General features: G+C 36.3%; 2 protein-coding genes across 2 annotated transcripts; one reads left to right on the forward strand and one right to left on the reverse strand.

Moving 5' to 3' along the window:
- The first annotated feature begins 1,439 nt into the window (after window positions 1-1,439).
- Window positions 1,440-2,109, forward strand: LOC134208321 (cytochrome c oxidase subunit NDUFA4-like). The gene is made up of 3 exons (XM_062684324.1): window positions 1,440-1,599; window positions 1,665-1,811; window positions 1,875-2,109. The coding sequence occupies exons 1-3, from the start codon at window positions 1,558-1,560 to the stop codon at window positions 1,968-1,970; spliced, it is 285 nt and encodes a 94-aa protein (XP_062540308.1). The 5' UTR covers window positions 1,440-1,557; the 3' UTR covers window positions 1,971-2,109.
- LOC134208322 (cytochrome c oxidase subunit NDUFA4) lies at window positions 2,042-19,719 on the reverse strand. The gene is made up of 3 exons (XM_062684325.1): window positions 19,559-19,719; window positions 19,282-19,428; window positions 2,042-2,287 (listed from the first exon to the last, which is right to left on the reverse strand). The coding sequence occupies exons 1-3, from the start codon at window positions 19,598-19,600 to the stop codon at window positions 2,225-2,227; spliced, it is 252 nt and encodes an 83-aa protein (XP_062540309.1). The 5' UTR covers window positions 19,601-19,719; the 3' UTR covers window positions 2,042-2,224.
- Window positions 19,720-22,328: the final 2,609 nt, after the last annotated feature.

The raw sequence follows: 22,328 nt of genomic DNA on the forward strand, positions 1-22,328 counted from the left end.
GAATATGGTTTCAAAACTACCCATAGGTAGGTTCAGTTTTCGTGTCATGGTTTGTCGAGCTGTGCAATGTTTCTCGATAACATGGAAATTAGTTGTTTTGTGACCATCTTGATTTTTTGCAAGAACGATCATGTGAAGCAAATCCTACTAGATCATTTTGATATCGATTTGTCATATTTTACGCCATATTGAAGCTCATTTTACGCCATTGCGAAAAATAGTGTGTGCAACTAATTGCAAAACTCGATTTTATCAGCACTCGTAGTATTTATCTCATTCGGCAAGCCTCGTTGGATAAACGTACAACCATGCTGATTAAATCATCTTTTTGCAACTAGTTACACAAATTACTATTATCATTATTATTTTATAATGCTTATTGAAATATTTGGCATCTACCATCTACGGAATCTCTGGAAATAAGAACAATCTACACTAATTACGAACTATTTTGCCTACCAATACTGAATACAATGATAAATTGATTGCATCGATAAATCGGGACCAAAATGATCCAGCCGGATTAACTTCACATGGTCGTGCTGGTTAAAAAATCAAGTTGGTCAGAAAACAATTAATTTCCATGTTATCGTGAAACATTGCACAGCTCACCAAACCATGAAACGATAGCTGAACCTACCTATGGGTAGTTTTGAAACCATATTCATCAATCTATTTGAGTACTCACCCAGACTAACTGAACAATTTGTAGTCAGTCATGTTACTGCTGGTCCATCGTTGGGTTTCCATTATAACACTCAAATAAGTATTAAAATCAATTTTATGCAACTCATATGGATGCTATATTGGTTATTAAAGCACTCATTTGGTCGGTATGGAAAAGTAGGCGTTTCTTTACTTAAACATGATCCAGGTATTATGATCCGAAATTTCAAAAAGTCTTTTTCCAAGCTGCAGTAAATCGTGAATAACTTTTAAACGGATAGAGATAGGAGGTTGCTATTTTTAGCAAAATATTCGTTATAAAATTCCCCACCTTTCCATGTATATCTAGTTTCGAAAGCATTATGGTGGATACCCGTTTTGGATGCATTAATAAAAAAATATTAAGAAAAATTCATCATGTTTGGGCATTTAAAGCATCAGTGAAAAATATATAGAGCTAAAACATGCGGTATCAAAGTTTTACCATAAAGTATAGACCCTAAGTTAAATGTAAAAAATATAAAATGGATGGGTTTCATCGAATTTCTTTCCGATATACCGGTATTTTCGATGTTACCTATAAAAATGCACTTTTTCATAAAACGCGTCGGGGCCACCCCTAAACGTCATTTCCCAGAGTTGTCGTAGAACAATTTTTCTTTTGTTATACCCTAAGCTTTCATTTGAAGGTTGAGCCCCCAAAATCCCAGACTTGGTCCAATTTTGGGACACCCTATTACCTATTCATCTTGCCCTATCTTTCCCAATCACAAATTCTTCCAAAAAATCAAAGTAACCTGTTCCATAACACTCTTTTTTGACATTCAAATAAGCCCGTATCTTTCCGAATATCCCAAGTTTCAAGTTTTAAGTGATTCTACTGCAAAAACAATGCGTGGCTGGGGATTCCGTGAAGCGCTCAAGTATCCATTGGTACGAATGGTCTAGCCTTTATAAACTGGTTGATTTTCAATAAATATAATGTTCTCTTTTTTCAGTTGTGGCCCTTGTACGCCCTCTGCATCGCAGACCTTTCGTGGCTCACATTCAGTGCCACCCGAACGCTCTTGTTCAACCCGGATGTCGTACTGGACCACAATAACAATCCAGAACCGTGGCAAGCGTATCGCGAGGGGCGCTATCGGGTAAGTGCAATGCATAATATGCACCGTGTGTTGAATTTATTGAGATTTTTTTTTTTCGCCTAGTTGTGGGCCGGCAATTACGACTATTCCAAGCTGCGCTGCAAGGCGCCAATTTTTAAAGACAATGATGTTATTCCGGTAGAAGACAACAAAGACTAGGAAACAAATTGAAGCTATTAAATTGCGGTAATTCGAAGAATTCTAGTTGGGCCAAGACGCAGCGTAAATGATTCGATTTGGTAGCGGTTTAAGTTTTTTAATACATTTGACTTTTTATTAAACTTACTTTTCAACCTTACTTGTTCTTATTAATCACACCAAATCGCAGATTTTCTATGTGTGCATAATGTCGCTACACAGGGTGCTACAATCTTCTTCCGGGTGTGTTAAACCGTGCAATGCTACGCTGTAGCTTAATCGGTGTACTTGGGGGCCGGGCTCTGGATGTTGGAGTAGTCCCTGATGGGGGAGAAGAACTGCAAGTAAAAAGGCGAAAGGACAAACATTAGTTTTATTTGTTTTTTGTTTCATTTACATTTTTTATTGGAGTGGTAAGTCCCTGTCCGCGGATGATGGGGTCAACGTTGATAAGTCAAGTGTCTACACATTACTAGTATTGTTAATGTTAGGTTTTAGCTCAGCCAAATCAACGACTAGGCACTTATGTATTCTTTGACTGCCCTGAACTTCAGAAGTTAGTAAACAGAAGGGTCCACTTCTTGCCCCATAGGGATGCTCTTTTTGCTCCGTAGTAATATTTAAACCAAGTTCTAGTTAAATCACATCTATCGGGTCTACCGTTCTTTTCGAAATGCGCGTTCTGAGGTGTATCGATATAGGAAATGATCCTCAAATGGTGCATGCTAGGATTTATTCTACAAATCCATCGCTGTGGAAAAATCTGTCAGAAACAAAACTGCCATAAAAGATCTATCTTAATATTTACATGATAGAGCATATAAACCATTCTAATAATGCCTTGTAAATGAGATAGCACTTTGTTCTAGATTAAATTCCAAAGTTCCTAAAAATTGGAAGGATCAGGACAAGACGAGAAATGTGTTCTATAAAAATATGGTGACAGCTATCAGTGAACCGGCAAGTCTTGTACAATAGCAGTTTTTTCCAAAGTCCCTGACCTCCACTTTTTTAATCTGTTTCAAATGACTACGAAGGAGTCTATTTTTTTAAAATAACAAATCACGAAACAGAAAACGATATACAGGTTTACCCTTGGAAAAAAGCGAATATGAAGGCCTGCAAACGAAGCCAAAAAATCACTTGAAAGAGGCGGAATACATCTTGCCGAATCGTCGGGTCATTTAAAACATAGCCGTTTTGAAAAACCCAGAGACAGAAAGCCATATCCTTGAAGTAATATTATTCTACAATAGAAGTAGGCAGAGGGCCATTGAAGAATGCAACATGAAATTGAAATCATATTCCACCTAACATCTACCCAGGAGCGGCTAGGCTGAGAGTAGTTGTGATCGTCTCGTGCATTTGCAGTGCGCTGGTAAGCTTCGCAAACGAATAGGGGACTTTAGGACTTTAGTAACTGGGTACACAATTTTGTTTGGCTAAAAATGAACTCTTCATTTTTAGTAGCAGCAACTTGTTCACGTTTGGGTAAAGCCATTTAGTTACTTCGGAGGAAAGTTAGCTAAGGTCTCTAACTGTCCATTGGTACAATACTGGCTAGAATATATAAAAGAATTGTACCATATATGTATAGCATTTGTTTGGTTTAGAATCAGGTATCCGTTAAAACAGAAAATTCTTCGGAATATCCGCGGGAGATTCTCTGGAATTTTCAAAAATTCTTCAAAGCTTCCGCGGATAATTATTCAAAACATAAATTAAAAAAAACTGGAAAACTCATCGAAAAATTGCTCGAACTTTTTAAAGGATTTTCTTTGGATTTCTACAAAAAATTCTTTGCCTTTTCCATAAGAAATTCTTGGGAAATTCGATTGGCCAAAAGCACCAGACGGTCGAACTGGTAATTTGCCTGAAAAAGCCGTTTGCCCTAACAAGTCGTCTGACCGAAATGATCGTTTGGCCACAGAAGTCATTACACAAAAATGCCTTTTGGCCATTTGGCCAAAAAAGTTATTTGGCATACGGCAAACGGAAACGGCAGATTTGACAGTTAGCCCATATATTTTTTGTCAAATCTTCCATTTCCGTTACCGTTCCGCTGTATTGCGAGGGGGCCTTTACGCCTATTTGACCAAAAATATGCCGTTTGGTAGGAATGGCCATTTGGCAGAAAAAGCCGTTTGGCCCGAAATGTCCTTTCTGCAAAACAACCCTTTTGACCAAACGCCATTTTCTGTAAAATGGCTTACTCGGCTAAACGACTTCTTACAAAATTTAATTCTTACCAAATTACATTTTTGGTCAAATGATCTATTCGGTCATATGACAAAAAATATATGGGCTAACTATGCGTTTGGGGCTTAACTGTATTTGACCTTGAAATTTGAAAGGACGCATAGTCTCTCTCTATTATCCATATTTCGTTCAATTGACGTTACTACCTGATAGATCGCAATCTATTCTTTCTGTTGGGTGTATTGGTTGTGCAAAATAGTTTGAATTCAGAGCACAATCGCCATTTCAAAAATCAAGGACGGAATCAATTAGACCCATTTGAAAAAAAGTTCCTAAAAATGAGCTATTTGGTCTAACGATTTTTTCGGCCAAACTACGTCGAATTCCCTTTCAGCCATATGTCGTTTTCCGCCAAACAACATTTGTGGACAAACCATTTTCGACTTAATAGCAGTTTCGGATATATGTTCAATTCGAATTAATGCGATTTGACCAGATATTTTTTGGCTTAAATCAGCTTACAAAGTAGAGAGGTTGCGAAATTTCGTTCAATGATCTTTTGACAATAAGGCCATTTTACCGTAAATGTTATTTGGCCAAATGGGTGGACGTTCAGTAATTGACATTTCGCCATGTGAGTTGGGCCAAAAAAACATTTTCGGCTAAACTATCTATTCTGTCAAACGACCATTTCGTCGAAACGGCATTTCGGGCTGATGGCCTATTCGGCCAAATGACCATTTCGACCAAACAACCTGTTAGGGAAAACGACTTTATGGTCAAATTACCAGTTCGGTTGTATTTTGCTTTCACCCTATGAAATTTCCCAAGAATTTCTTATGGACAATACACTAGTCGGTAAATAACACCAACATGTTTACGTTTCAGTTAGCGAATGTCGTTCGACAAGTGCAATGCATTCGGTTGTCAGTCGACGTCAGATGCAATAGAAGTGCACCTTGTAGCATACTAAATATCCTTTTCATCTTCAAAGATCATAAATTAGAGATCTTGTCGTTTTCCAACAGAGCAAACATGCAGCTCAATTTCAGAATGTTCCCACGCGCAAGTCAGATGCGCTTACTTCACATTCACTCAAGTGGAATACAACAATTCCATGAATTCATCTGGAACACAACGTTCCAAAACTAATAAATTCCTTTAGGTGACATACAACATTTCCAAGAATAATTCTGTGTCATGTCACTTTACACCTATCGATTCCCATACCACACAAGTGCTGGTAACTTGAGCAAGGCGCTGGTTTTCTTCAATGACAACATGACTCATTCACGATCCCTTGGATTCATATTTCATGTCGCCTAGAGCGCTGAGCAATTATGTTCTTTCTTTTACACAACTGACCTACTCCAACGCAACCAAAGTGAACACGCCCTTCGATATGACTATGTTTACGTATCGGTTATTGCCTTTACGATTTACGCTTCTCTGATTGGTAAATTAGAGAGAAAGCATAATGAAGAAATAATGATGTACTAGAATTAAGAAGTTTCCTATTCAATAAGATTGACAATAAAGATGATTAGTTTACCAACCACGAATCGAACTACATCTTCATTTAATTTGATCGAAGTCCCAAGTTTACTAAATGGCGACCAGACAGTTAGAAGTGGTAAATTAAAAGTTTGAAATTCAAAAGTATCTTTGTGCATTTCATGAAGTGAGTATAACAAATAGAAGATGGGATTTTCAGCAGTGACGAGATCGTCACCAGTGCAAATACGTCCAGTGATAATACATTGATCGCAGTAACATTGATAGTGATTGTTATGATTATAGTGATATTTTTGTGTACCAAAATCTATACGAAATACATAAGAAGCACAGTGAGTGAAGTGGCTCGACGAGAATTACAAATTAACACTATGCGGCAAGTCTGATAAAACCGGTCAACACAGAAAAACAGTAGTGATTAAAAATTTAAAATGGAAAACAATATTTGGAATGATGTGCTTGAGAGAATTAGAGTCGAAAGACTTATTGACATTAAAGTAAAGAATTTCAAAAACAGTAGTGCATATAAAAACTTTACAAAATCGAGTGCAACAAGCTATACATTAGAAATTGACTACGTCGATAATGATGGTTACAGTGTAAAGACTAGAGTGAATATTTCAAAAGTTTACGAGAACAAAAACTCATGTATGAATAAAACTGAGAAGTACAGAAAATTGCAAAAGCGGATTGAAGCGGAATAATTTGGACAGTTAATCAGGAAAGCAAACATAATGTGCTGTGGACAGCCAGAGAAGAAAAAAAAACTACATGTATTGAATTTCAACGGCTGGGAGTTTGAGTGTGCAACGGTGACCGACCAGAGTAGCTGAAGTGTGCATGCAGCAGAGCGGCGAATGCAGGAATGTTTGGCGAAGGTAGCAGCATAAGAAAGTAAATGAGTATTTATTACCTGGTAATGTACCCCTTTTATCTATTTTTCTTGTGTATCTTCTTTATAATTGTTTTGAATACGATAAGATTTTATTAATGAATGAATATGAGCAATTGAAGCAATTGCACACATATGTTAAAAAGTCAATAAATACTACAATAAAAGAGAATACGTTAAGGAGTAAACTCAAGGAATGCGACGAATTATATAAAATACTTGAAATAAAATTTTACGAAAATATAGACCAATTTTCAGAAGAGGATTCAAATTTGTTCATAGCTAATGCAAACAAGTGGTATATAGAAATTAAAAATATTGTAAAAAGTAAATTAGAAAATTACATTTGAAAAAACAAAGTCGTACAAAAACAACATTTAGCACTTGTAGAGCAGCAAAAACAAAACAGTACACAATGACGGAAGCAAATGAAACTGGGTTTGATTTACGCCAAGCTACGTCGTTGCTACAACCATATGACGGTTCAGCAACCGGGCTCGATGCTTTCATCGACTCAGCAAAACTACTTGGAGAATTAATTCAGCCAACACATATGGCGATGGCCGTGAAATTTATAAGAACCCGACTGTCAGGGAAAGCTCGTAGTGGCCTTCCTGACACACTTGTTACAATAAATGATATTATTGATCATGTAAAAAATAAATGTAGAGATATTGCCATTCCAGAAACAATAATAGCTAAATTAAATTCGACCAAACAGCGTGGTCAAATTACAAGTTTTTGCGAGGATATTGAAAATCTTTGCATAAAACTTGAAAATAGTTACATTGTTCAAAAGTGCCTGAAGAAGTTGCTAAGGCACTGCCTACAAAGGCAGGCGTAAATGCCTTGATTAATGGTACTAGCGCCAGTGAAACTAAATTGATTTTAAAGGCAGGAATTTTGCCTCAATAAAAGATGCATTGCAGAAAGTTCAAGAATTCAGCATTGACAATTCAAGCAATTCGCAAATTTTTAACATTCGAAATAAACAAAATAATGCGCGTCCAAACGCATTCAATAGAAACAATTTTCGAGGAAATGGTTTTAATAGAAGTCGAGATTTCAGAAATTACTCTAGAGGAGGGTATTCCTCTAGAAATGATCGTTCATTTAGCGGAAGATATCAACGTGGAGGTTATAATAACCACGGCAGGTATAACAATGATCGCCCAGGATTTGATCGGAGGAACAGAATGTATTTGGTTAATATTGATCAACCAAATGGTCAATCACAACCGATACATCAAAATCGTGAGGTACAAAGAGGAGTGTCCAATAGGATGGTTTCACAACAAAATCAACAACAAGAAAGACATTTTTTAGATCAGTGTTAACGATGAATATAAGCGCCTCAAATTTTATTAAAGTTGGAGTGCGTATGGCAAATTCTGTTTGTACTCTACTTGTAGATACAGGGGCAGAAATTTCAATTTTAAATCAAAGAAAGTACTTGCGCATCAGCAAATAGATAACAGGGTTAAAACTAAATTGACAGGGATTACTGAAGAAGAAATAGAAACACTAGCCATTACTGAGACAGTGTTAGATTTTGGAGATAATGTACAATTGAAACACGAATTTCATTTAGTTAAACCAGATTTCCCTATTTTAACAGATGGAATTCTCGGGAGAGATTTTTTGTCATCCTTTAAATGTAACATCGATTATGAATATTGGTTATTAAATTTCAACATTGATAATAGAACTGTGTCTATTCCAATTCAGGATACAGTAGATGGAAATTACATCATACCACAAAGATGTGAAGTGGTCCGAAAAATTGAAAATTTAAACGTTACAGAGGATATGGTATTGTTTTCACAAGAGATCAAACCTGGTCTATTTTGTGGTAATACAATAATTTCACCCAAAAGTAAATATATAAAATTGATGAACACAACATTTCAACCAATTAATGTATCGAATGTGGGTTTTAAACTGAAAATGGAACCTTTAAGTGAATATAAAATTATGAACGTAAATAAAACTAAATGTAATAATCAAAAAAGAAACCAGGATATTTTAAAAGAAATTGATATGACAAATGTTCCTGACTATGCAAAGGATGATTTAAAAAAATTAATAACAAACTATTCTGACATTTTTTTACTACCTGATGAATCGATTACTATCAATAATTTCTATGAACAAAATATACATTTGAATGACAAAGTTCCAATTTATATTCCAAACTATAAAACTATTCACTCTCAAAGTGAAGAAATTCAAACACAAGTTAACAAGATGTTGAAGGAAAACATTATTGAACCTTCAATATCACCTTATAATAATCCAATATTACTCGTACCTAAAAAGAGTAATAATGATACTAAAAATGGCGCCTAGTTATAGATTTCAGGCAGCTAAATAAAAAGATTCTTCCTGATAAATTTCCTTTACCAAGAATTGACTCTATTCTGGATCAACTTGGTAGAGCAAAATATTTTACAACACTAGATTTAATGTCTGGATTCCATCAAATTCCGTTAGACAATAATTCTAGAAAATTTACTTCTTTTCGACCTAGACAGGTCATTATCAGTTTACACGATTACCGTTTGGATTAAATATAAGTCCAAATAGTTTTCAAAGAATGATGACGATCGCAATGGCTGGTTTAACACCAGAACATGCTTTTGTCTATATTGATGACATAATTGTTATTGGATGTTCTATACAACATCATTTTCATAATTTAACCAAAGTTTTTGATCGTATAAGAAAGTATAATTTAAAATTGAATTTACAAAATGCAAATTTTTCAACAAAGAAGTCACTTATCTTGGTCATAAATTAACCGATAAAGGTATTCTTCCTGATGATTCAAAATTTGAAACTATATAAAATTATCCAAAGCCACAAAGTAGTGATGAAGTTAGACGGTTTGTAGCTTTTTGCAACTACTACCGAAAATTTGTACCAAATTTTGCAACAATTGCGTATCCGTTGAATCAATTGTTAAAGAAAAATACACAATTTAAATGGTCATTTCAATGCGAAGATGCTTTTAGAGCTCTTAAGTCGTTTTTGATGTCACCAAAATTATTACAGTATCCCGATTTCAGAAAAACTTTCATTTTGACAACTGACGCGTCCGACGTGGGATGTGGAGCAGTTTTATCTCAAATTATTGATGGCAACGATTTACCTATTGCGTTTGCCAGTAAAAGTTTTACTCCCGGTGAAAAAATAAATCAGTTATTTTGAAAGAGCTGACAGCAATACATTGGGCTATAAATTATTTCAGAGCCTATTTGTATGGAAGAAAATTTACTGTTTATACAGACCATAGACCGTTAGTATTCTTATACAACATGAAAAATCCAACGTCCAAACTGACAAGAATGAGATTGGACTTGGAAGAGTATGATTTCAATATTGAGTATATACAGGGTAAAACAAACGTTACAGCGGATGCTTTATCACGTATACCAAAAACATCAGAGGATTTAAAGACAGAAAATATATTTATCGTTAATACAAGGTCAATGACACGAAAAAGGAATGAAAAACTTAGACAAAACAAAGAGCAACTTGACAAGAGTTATCGACAAAACGAAGACAATAGCGAGTCTGATCAACTCACTATTTATACTACTGAAAACCAGACTGAGACGAGGAAAATACCAAAACTTCGAAGTACAATTGAGAACAATAAATTGATATTAACAATCTTTAAAGGAACGCAGAAGAATAACATAATAATACGAATAACAACACATTTGCAAAGCATAAGACAATCATTAGTGGTTGCACTTTCAGTGTTGGAAAAAGAAATGGAAATGAAGAAAATATATAAAATTGCATTATCAAGTCATGATAAAATTTTTGAATGGGTACCCAAAGAATCATTTAAAGAACTAGTTCTTGAAACAATGAAAAGTCTACAAATAATCATATTTAATCCACCAAAGTTCATTAGTGATCTTTGTGAAATTCAAAGTATTTTGAATAAACATCATACAACACCTACCGGAGGACACATAGGGCAGCACAGACTGTACCTAAAGTTACGAGAAATATATAGTTGGAAAGACATGAAAAGTTCAATAGCTCAATTCATCAAGGCCTGTGAATTGTGCAAATTGAATAAAATTACTAAACACACGAAAGAGAAATTAATGATTACAAACACACCATCAAAACCTTTTGAAGTGGTATCCATTGATACAATAGGTCCACTTCCAAAATCTGGTAATAACAATAGATATGCAGTCACTATACAATGTGAACTGACTAAGTATATAATTTTAATACCAATTCCAACTAAAGAAGCTAACGTGATTGCGAAAGCTTTAGTTGACAATTTTATTTTAATATACGGCATATTTTTAGAATTGAAATCAGATCAAGGAACCGAATACAAAAACGAGGTTCTTGATCAAATATGTAAATTATTACAAATCAAACAAACTTTTTCAACAGCATATCACCCTCAGACAATTGGTTCGTTAGAAAGAAATCACCGGTGTTTGAATGAATACCTGAGATCTTTCGTAAATAACCATCAATCTGATTGGGATGATTGGTTACAATACTACGCATTTACTTATAACACTACCCCACATACAGAACATGGGTATACACCCTATGAACTTGTATTTGGAGTCAAGGCTAAACTACCTCAGGAAACATTTGCTAACGACATTGAACCTGTTTACAATTTTGATCTTTACAGTAAAGAAATAAAATACAAATTGCAAAAATCTCATGAAATAGTTAAACAAAAACTTTTAGAGCAAAAACATCTACGAAAAGAATTAGCAGATAAATTTGTAAATCCAATAAACATAAATATAGGAGATTTAGTGTATCTTAAAAACGAAAATAGAAAAAAAGTTAGATTCCTTTTATAGAGGTCCATATAGGGTCAAAAACGTTAATGAACCAAATTGCGAGATAATTCATTTACAGACAAATCAATCATTATTAGTACATAAAAATAGATTAATTAGAGCTTAAGAAGTGTTAAAAATACCGAGCCTAATCTCAAAAAAAAAAAAAAATTTGAACTTCAAAAAATAATAAACAAAAATGAGATAGGTAAAAATTCTTGGCAATAGCTAAGAAGTGCGCAATTCGGTTAGATTTAAATTAAGTTTGATTTTATTTTTTTTTCCCTCCTAGTAATAACAAAATAAAAAGTGTAGTGTATCAATAAATATTGTAAAGAAGATTTGGAACAACATTTTTTTTGAAATTTTCTCGATATATGTTGACAACAATTGAATGATTTCATTTCATTGCATCATTCACCCAAAGGGGGATGGTGTAGCATACTAAATATCCTTTTCATCTTCAAAGATCATAAATTAGAGATCTTGTCGTTTTCCAACAGAGCAAACATGCAGCTCAATTTCAGAATGTTCCCACGCGCAAGTCAGATGCGCTTACTTCACATTCACTCAAGTGGAATACAACAATTCCATGAATTCATCTGGAACACAACGTTCCAAAACTAATAAATTCCTTTAGGTGACATACAACATTTCCAAGAATAATTCTGTGTCATGTCACTTTACACCTATCGATTCCCATACCACACAAGTGCTGGTAACTTGAGCAAGGCGCTGGTTTTCTTCAATGACAACATGACTCATTCACGATCCCTTGGATTCATATTTCATGTCGCCTAGAGCGCTGAGCAATTATGTTCTTTCTTTTACACAACTGACCTACTCCAACGCAACCAAAGTGAACACGCCCTTCGATATGACTATGTTTACGTATCGGTTATTGCCTTTACGATTTACGCTTCTCTGATTGGTAAATTAGTAAATAGTTGTTCCTAGCTTCTCACTCCATAGACAGAGAAAGCATAATGAAGAAATAATGATGTACTAGAATTAAGAAGTTTCCTATTCAATAAGATTGACAATAAAGATGATTAGTTTACCAACCACGAATCGAACTACATCTTCATTTAATTTGATCGAAGTCCCAAGTTTACTAAAACCTGATTGTGCAGCACAATGTAGCTATCATAGACTTTGTTTGAAATCGTTTTGAAATTCAGCTGTCTGATAACTGCAAAACTGTTGCAACTATCGAATTGCAGTCGAAATGCATTGCAGTTATCGAACGTCTGCTGTACAATTAATTTTCCCTTGGAAGTCCAACGAAATTCCTTTAAAACTCCGAGCAATTTCCCGTTGAAATCCAAATATTTTATTATTGAAATCTACATTTTAAGCAACGTGGAACAACTTTGCACGAAAATTCTAAAGATTTTTTTCATTAAAATTCCAGAGAATTTTACGTGAAAATTTCAGAGAATTTCCTATGAAAACTCCAAAGAGTCTCCCGCGGATATTCTGAAGAATTTTCTGTTTTAACGATGGCCATGCCAAATTAGCCGTCTTATTTTTTTAGAATGAGCAAGCTAACGTGAAAACACACATTCTACTAGCCGCACTCTTCTACAATTATGAAGTATTTCCTGAGTAAATTTCGAAAAATATTCAACAGAAACTCAACAGGAACTTTCCGAAGATTATCCGAACATTTTCCTGTGGTGATTTGGAACAATTTCTTATGTAAATTCCAAAGAATCTTCTGCTGAAATAATTTCGAAAAATTCTCGAAACTTCAAAGTAGTTTCCGTGAACAATCCGAAAATAATTTCCAAATAAATATTTTGGAAAAACTTAAAGCATTTTTTGAAGAAGTTCATCAGATTTTTCAGGCGAAATTCCAAAGATTCTTCCGTTAATGTTTTGAAAATATGTTCCTGATAGAAAGCAAAAAAAAAAAACTCAAAGGAACGTATTAAAAAAAAATGCCACGCCGATTCACGCCGCCGCCGCCAGCTAAAATGGCTTTAAGCGTGACGCCGAAAACGCCGCCGACCAAAATTCGAACCTACGCCGCCGCCGCTGAATATCGAACCGGCGCACACCTCTACCTCCAATACATTTTTCAAATCAATATGAATTTTTAGAACATTGTAAATTAATGTCCAAGTAACTTTGATTGAACTATCCAAAATTCTAATTTTACGAAAATATTCAAATTGATACGCTGAACATTTTGAATTTGATTAATAATGTTAATTTCAACTGAATTCCCGGTTGACTCTACGACACTACCCATAATTACATTACCCATAATGTCATTACCCCGAAGGCCACTACCCCGAACGCCACAACCCCGAATGAGTCACTACCCCAAATGCCATTACCCCTAATGGGACACTACCCCGAAAGAGCCAGTACCCCGAATTAGTCTTTATTTCAAGTTTCTACTTCATTTCAATGAAAAAAATGTTACTCAATAAAAGTTTTTTCATAATCCATATGAATGAGCAATAATTGGAACTGAAACTGTTTCAATGCAGTATAGAACTTAGTATTCTTACTCCGTAAGATTCCGTTCGACTTCGTATGGCTCTCTTCACGAGCCCTGAAGGACAGGGCGAGATTATGCAACACGTTTTCATGAACAATGCAGAGAATTGGAGGCAATTGCGGTCCACGTCAGCATGGCTACTACACTGCTAAAAAAGTTTACACATAAAATACTTTAAAGTATGCTTTTTTGAATATAAAGTAGGGGAAATGACGGCTTTGGCAGGTTTTGTTCTATTATTGTCAGGGGGGTTTTCTATAACTGATTATACTCAAATTTGGCCTAAACATTCTTTGCATATCAAAGAATATTGTGGCTAAATTTCATAAAATTTGGTGAGCATGAGCATGAGCATACGCATGAGCAGGATAACCGTACAATTCGTAGTTGCTACTCCGTGATTGACTAGAACTTGCGAAATTGCACAGGGAACCAATTGAATGAAGCTTGGGTTTTAGCTATCATTCTCAATGTGCAAATTTCGGAAATTCAATGCATTTTACTAAGTCAATTACGGCGCCGGCCACGTCCTTACGGTCATCAAGGGAAGGAAGGATTATTAGTTCAACTCTCGTTGCTACTAGAGACCGAGTATACCTCTGCATCTCCACGATAGTCTTAGGATAGGATATTGTGTTAGTATGAAGGGATATATTATCTGGATTCACTTTGGTAAGTGATGCGATCTATGGGATAGGAATATATGAATGAGAATTAGAAGTACTAGAGTAATGAGAAAGTATTAAAGTGAATTCTAATGGGATTCATTTTTTACAATTAGAATTTGAATGCTATTGGATTCTAATACCACGCACACGTTTACCACACCATCGCTACCCGCACATCAACCTCACACATTCTTATTTGTATGAGGCCTGCACGAGCGTTGCGACCGTATATAGCATTCGTATGCGGGTACAAATGGATACCTTCTATTTTTACATTTTATTTACTGCTACTAAGTAACAGGCCGTTTTTTATAACAATTCTATATTTAGAATCATACTTGCTAGCAATGAGAATTTGATTTGCAAAGAGATTGAGTTATATGAATAATGAAATTATCTTATAGGAAATTATAAAGGGCCAGGGATCAAACCCTTAATCTTTTGCTTATGAGGCAGAAGCAGTGACACAAGGCCACCAAGCACCCACTCGGCTAAATTTCATAAAATTTGGTCAACAAAAACCCCCCTGACAATAATAGAACAAAACCTGCCAAAGCCGTCATTTCCCCTATTCAAATATGACTTCAAAGTACGCTCTTTCGTGGGAGAATGGGACTACACACAAAAAGGAATAAATATTATGCACAATTATGACTATCTTTTATTCACAAATGATTAACATTTATGCATAAACACAGGAAAAGTGTGTAAAACTTATTCTTTTTATGCATCAAATTTTACTCCTTTTGTGGGTAGTCCCATTCTCCCGCAAAAGAGTGTATTTCTGCCCAAAAGAGCATACTTTCAGCTGTGCGTGTAGGGCAACAAGGTAGAAGTTGCTCCTTGGTCGCTGTAGTAAAAGCAACGAATTCTGGATGAAGCGTGGTGTAAATCTCAGAATCGACGAGTGAGTGAGTAAGAGTCAGCGAGAAAGGGAGTAAAAGTAGATGAGTGAGTAAGAGTGGTTAAGTGAGTAAAAGTGGATGAATGAATGAAAGTGGGTGAGTGAGTAATAATAAGTGAGACAGAGAAAGTGAGTGAGTAAGGGGGTGTTTGTATGAGAGGGAGAGAGAAAGGGAGATCTTGTTTGTCTTCGGGAAGTTGCGTTGACCTAAAGAAGGCATCATCTCGGTTCGCCTTATATCGAGCAGACGCGTTACTTTCGTTACTTTAAAAAAGGCAGTATTATTTCCTCTGTCTGCCTTATACCGGGCAAACACGTCCATTTAATGAAGGTATCATCTCCTCTGTCTGCCTTATACCGGGAAAACGCGTTCATTAAAAAATGGCATATTTACCCTGTATGCCTTATACCAAGAATACTCGTTTATTTAAAGAAGGCATCATCTCTTCTGTTCGCCTTATACCGGGAAAACGCGTTCTGTTGGAAAAAAGATCTCTTACTCTGTTTCGTAGAATAGTACTTTTCCAGGTCATAATGACAAGAATGACAGTTAAAACTAATTAGAAGAAAAATCAAAACTGTTGGTTCGGGGTGATGGTTTTCGGAGTACTGTCCCATTCGGGGTAATGGCATTCGGGGTACTGGCATTCGGAGTAGTGGGGTGGAGCCTTCCCGGTTATTTCCCGGTTTTCCCGGTTCTAACAAATTCCCGGTTAATTCCCGATTCTCCCAGCTTTCCCGGTTCAGTGGTCGCCCTAGATGTTAGATGAGATCTTGAATGAGATTCAACAAAAAAGAACTGTCGTATTGTAATAAAGAAAAGCTTGCTTGCTGAGAAGGTATTAAGTGTCATTTTAGGATGCTCATGTTGCCCCGTCCACCCTATACAGCAATGGGGGCTATCCCGTTTGGCATAAAGTCATTTGGCATAAAGCCGTTTGCTATAAAGTCGTTTGGTCATTTGGCATAATGGTCGCTTGGCATGACGCAATGAAAATGACCTTATTTTCAATAATCATATTCTTTACGCAACTTAAAGCGGGACTTCAACATAGACTTCTTAATATTGACAAAGAAGGCGCATGTTTTCAAAGAAGGCATCATCAAATCTTTTGCATTATTCCGAGCAATCGCGTAATATAAAAGAAGGAATGATTTCCTTTTTTGCATTGCACCGAACAAACGCATGCTTTAAAAGAAGGCATCATCAACTATTTTGCACTATCTCGAGCAATCGCGTAGTTTAAAAGAAGGAATAATCTCCTTTTTTGCATTGTTCCGAACAAACGCGTACTTTAAAAGAAGGCATCATCAACTCTTTTGGATTATCGTGAGCAATCGCGTAATTTAAAAGAAGGAATAATCTTCCCTTTTGCATTGTTCCGAACAAACGCATGCTTTAAAAGAAGGCATCAACTCTTTTTCATCATCCCGAGCCATCGCGTAATATAAAAGAAGGAATGATCTGCTCCCTTTTTGCATTGCACTGAGCAAATGCAGGCTTTAAAATAAGGCAGCATCAATTCTTTTGCATTATCGCGAACAATCGCGTAATTTAAAAGAAGTAATATTTTTTTTTTGCATTGCTCCGAACAAACGCGTGCTTTTAAAGAAGGCATCATCAGCTCTTTAGCATTATCCCGAGCTATTGCGTAATTTAAAAGAAGGAGTAGTCCCCCTTTCGCATTGCACTGAGCAAACGCGTGATTTCAAAGAAAGGCCTCATCACGTGTTTCGCCTTATCTCGAGCAATTGTTTTATTTAAAAAATGATACGAATTAAAATTCAATAAAATAGAATTACTTTTACTTTCACTTTTTGGGGAATAATACGTTCTGAGGAATGGTCTCCTCGGAATAAGTAAATACATGCTGGGAACAAGATTCAAATGGTACGGTTTACGACAGACAGTTTGCTGGGAAATTGTAGAGAACCTAAACCTAAAAACCTAAAAAACAACCTAAAAACCTAAAAATATCAATTATTAAAGTCTTTCCATTTAAACTGAAAGAACAGCTTATATGCCAATGAAGAGGAAGAATCATATTGCAATTATAACTTAAAAGCCAATAATAACTATTCTGAAAGAATTCTAATTTTTCTGGGTAAAATATTTTTAATCAATTATGCCAAATAACCATTATGTCAAATTAGTTGTGAAAATACCATTTGTATAACGAGCCCCCTTTTCCAGAAGGGGGAGGGGTCTCGAACCATCACAGAAACATTTCTAGGCTTCCAAAACCTCCACATGCCAGATTTGGTTCCACCTGCTTCATGAATACTCGAGTTATGAAGAAATTTGTTTTCCTTTTGTATGGGAGCCTCCTTTTCTAAAGAGGGAAGGGGTCTCTAACCATCTTGAGAACCTTCCCCGGCATTATAACATAAACCTCTGAAAACAAATTATCACGTCGATCGAAATAGTAGTTTCCGAGTCTATAAGGGTCAGACCGGCAGAAATTCATTTTTATTTATATAAATACTATGTCCAGCTGTTAATTAGTGCTCTTGAAATTTTCGTGCTCAAATTTCAGTTTCGTTTTCAAAATTGAAAGTTTAATTTGTGGTAAAATGCCCAAAAAAGCACAAGTTTCGATTAGGATTCGAAATGTTATTATTGAACATCGCAAAACTGGCCAAAGCTACTGTGATATTGCCGCTATTATACAGCTTCACAAAGATACAAAAGCTTGAGTTGTGCAGATGTTATAAACGCATGTCATTCAAAGACAACTGGCTGATTTGACAAAACTATCGTAAAGAATGCGAAGCTGGATCATGGACTATCGGCTCCGAAAATTGCGAAACAGAATGCGAGTTTTCCATTCAACTGAGATCACAATCCGTACTTAAGAAAGGTCTTGCGGAGTCTCCAGTAGCCTTGAGAGCAAAGGCGTAGGATTGCCAATTCGGAGATGGCGAGTTGGATTCTCGGTCCGGTCTAGGATGTTTTCGGGTTGGAAACATTCTTGACATCCTGGGCATAGTGTATCCAATTTATTTGCCACACAAGTTACAAACTCATGCAGTGGCGGGCATAGAAAAGCTTTCAATTGATCACTGAGGAAATGTTAGTAGAATACTAAGTTGAAAAGCCGACCAAGTTTTAGTTAGAATTTAGAGCCATTGAAGAAGAACAAGAAGAAGAAATGTCTTAAGGGCAGCATAGCATAGAACCATAAGATTCATCCCAGCACAGGAACCTCAGAAATAAAATTTCTGTTCCGACTAGCGCGCATGCCGAATCAATGAATCCTTCTTATTATTATCTTTATTTGCGAGGCCTTCAGCCCTAGGCTGGCTCACCTCGGAACGATTCCTTATTCTATTTCTACTTTTAGTCAAAGGTTTGATAGTTTTGCTTAGTTATCTCAAGGCGTAAATTACACCTATGACTACGATTATCATATCATATCGTCTAAAAATCAGTTTCTATGTATACCATTTTAACTCAAATCCCCAAAAATAACTCATATTCCGAAAACTGACCATTTTTTTAGCCCCTTAAAAATCCGTTATTCTGTACGTTATTCTGTAGAAAGAATTTAACAATAAAGTTAATTTGGCCATTTACGTATTCAAATACCCTCGTCCCCTTCAAGGTATCCTATCGACTACACCCGAACTATTGTATATTACCTACTAAAAACATTGGTAACTAGCTTAAAATTGTTTGTAATTTTTTATATCGTAGAAAAAAATCGTTTCAGGTGGTCGATTCATTCTCACTTTTTATTCTTGCAACGTCAATTCGCGAATTAGCATTGTCTAATTTTATATAACCTTCCCCAATAACCTTACCTTGTGCTGCTTGTTTCTGAACTCCTCCCATGGCTCCGGGTTGCCCTTGCGGTTCCAGGTGACTTCGGGGCTACGGAGAGCGAGACGCGCCGTGTAGAAAACGGCGGCAACGGCACCCAAACCGACGCACACGTACAGCGGGATCAGCTGGAATTTTCCACAATAGTTTGGTCAGTTTAGTTTCAACGCAAAAAAAAATGTTCTATCATTGTGACGTAACATTGTTCGGAACAAAGATAATTTGTTTTCCTCATTGCCTATTTATTATTCGACTTACCGCCGGGTTTTTCTTGATGCTGGCCAAGCTCATGCCCTGCATTTTGAAGATTTATTTGGATCCGTGGGATTCACTGGCTCAAAATAAGAGATTATAAAATCTGCACACGACTCGTTTGATTCCTCTGCACAATGATGGAGGCGATCGAGTGAGAAAAATATCTCGATGCTCCGATCAGGTGGCGCTTTGACAAAAAAAGTGACGTTTGCTGGCCGCGTGCTTCATCTCGCTTCGATCGCACAATGCTGGCGGGATTCAATACGAAAGTACGCTGCTGAAAACTATAACACGTGTGCAGCCCACGTGGAATTTCGAAAAGCACGTTGGAAGTCACAGGTTGGAAGCAAATCGTGAATGAAACACCATGAATCATCCATGGATGATGCAGGTCAGGAATGGCAAGAAGGAATTTAGGCACACGACCATTAGATAAGATACTAATTAATATATTTTTTTCGTTCAACCGATGCGCTAATTCGCTGTTCAAAGATAAGCTGAGTGTGCAACAAAAATATAAAATAAATCTACACCTCATATTTCAGAACACTCCCGCAGCTTATCGTTGAACAGAAGGTAATCGCTCGGCTGATAAAGGAAAATGTATTAGTTCGTACATGCATTTCTTTCCTAACTGAACACTCTGTCAGTATATCTTCGAGAGTCGTTATCAATAAATTGCAATTGCGATGATAGAACGCTTTGGCACAGATTTGGCTTTGGTTTTCCAGGAGAATTTTCTTTTAAGCAATTTCACTTTCCATTAGCATTTCTAATGCGAGTCTAATGCATGTGCCGATGGAATTTCATAGCAAAATGTTTACATTGTGCTGTAATAATGCAAAAATGGCTGGAGAGTCCACTCTCGGGCACTCATTTCAAGATTTTTGTACCATGGTACGAATACCACAAGCACAGATAACAGACATTGAAGCTAGAACAAATTTTATTGAAAATCCTGTGTAAACTTTTGAATTGATATACGTTGGCCCACTACTGCCATCTACTCAACTGATTGCGGCAGTACATAAGGATGCAGATGAATTACAACCGTCGAACGCAGCCAATGCATTTGACAGCCGCAATCGGGCTGCGTTTTCAATAACAATGATTCTTGCGCCATCTCCAATCGATTGCCAAACGCGGTCCCAAATTAAAATACATTTGAATTAACGGTTGCGGATGTTTACACACGTATGGGATGCTAGCCTCAACATCTGTTATCTGTGGTACGGTTATTATCATTATGGTTCAACCTGGAACGTATACCGTTCCAATAATGGTTCGGCTATCGTTTAGATTTATGCGGGAAATTGGGACCGCGCTTGGCAATCGATTGGAGATGGCGCAAGATTCACTGTTATTGAAAACGCAGCCCGAATGCGGCTGTCAAATGCATTGGCTGCGTTCGATGGTTGTTAATCAGCTGCGTCGGTATGTACTGCCGCAATAAGTTGAGTAGATGGCAGTAGTGGGCCAACGTATATCAATTCAAAAGTTTACACAGGATTTTCAATAAAATTTGTTCTAGCCTGAATATCTGTTATCTGTGGCTGAACCAAGAAAAATGAGATTCATGTTTTCTATGACTAATTTAATTAATTTATTGACATAGAAACTCATTCCATTGCCAAAAACATGTCAATGCTTTACGTAAATGGTTATACAACCGGTTATTTTTTTTTACACGGGTAGGTTTTAGTTGATTACGACCTTTATGCTACGTTTTGACTGGGCAATTAAATTGAACAACTCAGTTGAATTCAATTGACTTGCCAAAAGTTGAACATTTTCAACATTCTTTTCGTTCAAGTGAATTGAATTAAGATGTTCACACGTTCAGTTCGCGTTCGATTCAAGCGACTTGCTCAATTCCAGGAGGGTGAAACGCCTGTCATCCGCGGTACGATGGCACTCTACCCAACATCGCTTTTGGTACTTCTGTTTTTGGTACCCAGTTTCTGGGTAGTATACCCGAATTCAGCGCTCATTTTGGGTGATTGGTTCGTACGCAGTTAGTGCTAATTATCGGCATTTAACTTCTCATGGCGAAAACTTGCAATTGGTTGGGGTACATCGAGCCTTTTGTGTTTGTATGGCTTCTTTACGTCGAAAAATAGCTCATCCATACCTCCGAAGTTAGGTTATCATGAATCAAACGAAATTAAAACAAAAACATTGTACGCCATGCTGAATGAATGGTGGGTAGGCGTATTAGCCTTCTCTTCAGTTCCCTGCTCAATTCACTTGCCTTGTCTAACGTAGCATTAGCGTTGATGAAACTATGAGTTAACCCCACGATCACAAAAAATCAAGGAAAATTCAGGTGGTATTCAAAAAGCTGTGAAAAATCAGGTTAACCGGTAAATTAAAGAATACCAACCGTGTTAAAAAATATTGGGTGTATTATAACAGTAAATTTAGATTATTTTAAACGTTATTGAAAATCTACACAATTTCAGCTAAAACAAAAATCGCGCTTTTTACTCGCATTACCGGCACCATGTCTGGCTTTTAAGCAGTTCGCTCAAAGCTAGTAATATCAGCAGTTCCGCTATGCTATATATTTATAACCTAGTAAGAATATGCATTTTAAAATAACTTAAAGCCAGATTTTCAAATAAACAATAAAAAGTGAACGGCCTAAAAACCAAAGCAAAACGCTCAGCATGGTAGTTAAGGGCGCCAAACAAAGGACTTAAAAACCACTATGGTGCAAATTGTTCATGAGACGTTCCCTCAAAATAGTAATAAAAGTGTTGTTTATATGGGG

Source organism: Armigeres subalbatus, chromosome 1, assembly GCF_024139115.2.
Source record: "Armigeres subalbatus isolate Guangzhou_Male chromosome 1, GZ_Asu_2, whole genome shotgun sequence".
In the NCBI taxonomy this organism is placed as follows: domain Eukaryota; kingdom Metazoa; phylum Arthropoda; class Insecta; order Diptera; family Culicidae; genus Armigeres; species Armigeres subalbatus.

What these genes read in the sequence shown, in the direction of transcription:
- LOC134208322 (XM_062684325.1), bottom strand. Translation starts at nt 19,600, where the DNA reads ATGCAGGGCATGAGCTTGGCCAGCATCAAGAAAAACCCGGCG. An exon ending in GCATCAAGAAAAACCCGGCG is followed by an intron (nt 19,429 to 19,558) that starts GTAAGTCGAATA and finishes GGAAAATTCCAG; the next exon opens with CTGATCCCGCTGTACGTGTG. An exon ending in TCAGAAACAAGCAGCACAAG is followed by an intron (nt 2,288 to 19,281) that starts GTAAGGTTATTG and finishes TTTTACTTGCAG; the next exon opens with TTCTTCTCCCCCATCAGGGA.
- LOC134208321 (XM_062684324.1), top strand. Translation starts at nt 1,558, where the DNA reads ATGCGTGGCTGGGGATTCCGTGAAGCGCTCAAGTATCCATTG. An exon ending in AAGCGCTCAAGTATCCATTG is followed by an intron (nt 1,600 to 1,664) that starts GTACGAATGGTC and finishes CTCTTTTTTCAG; the next exon opens with TTGTGGCCCTTGTACGCCCT. An exon ending in ATCGCGAGGGGCGCTATCGG is followed by an intron (nt 1,812 to 1,874) that starts GTAAGTGCAATG and finishes TTTTTCGCCTAG; the next exon opens with TTGTGGGCCGGCAATTACGA.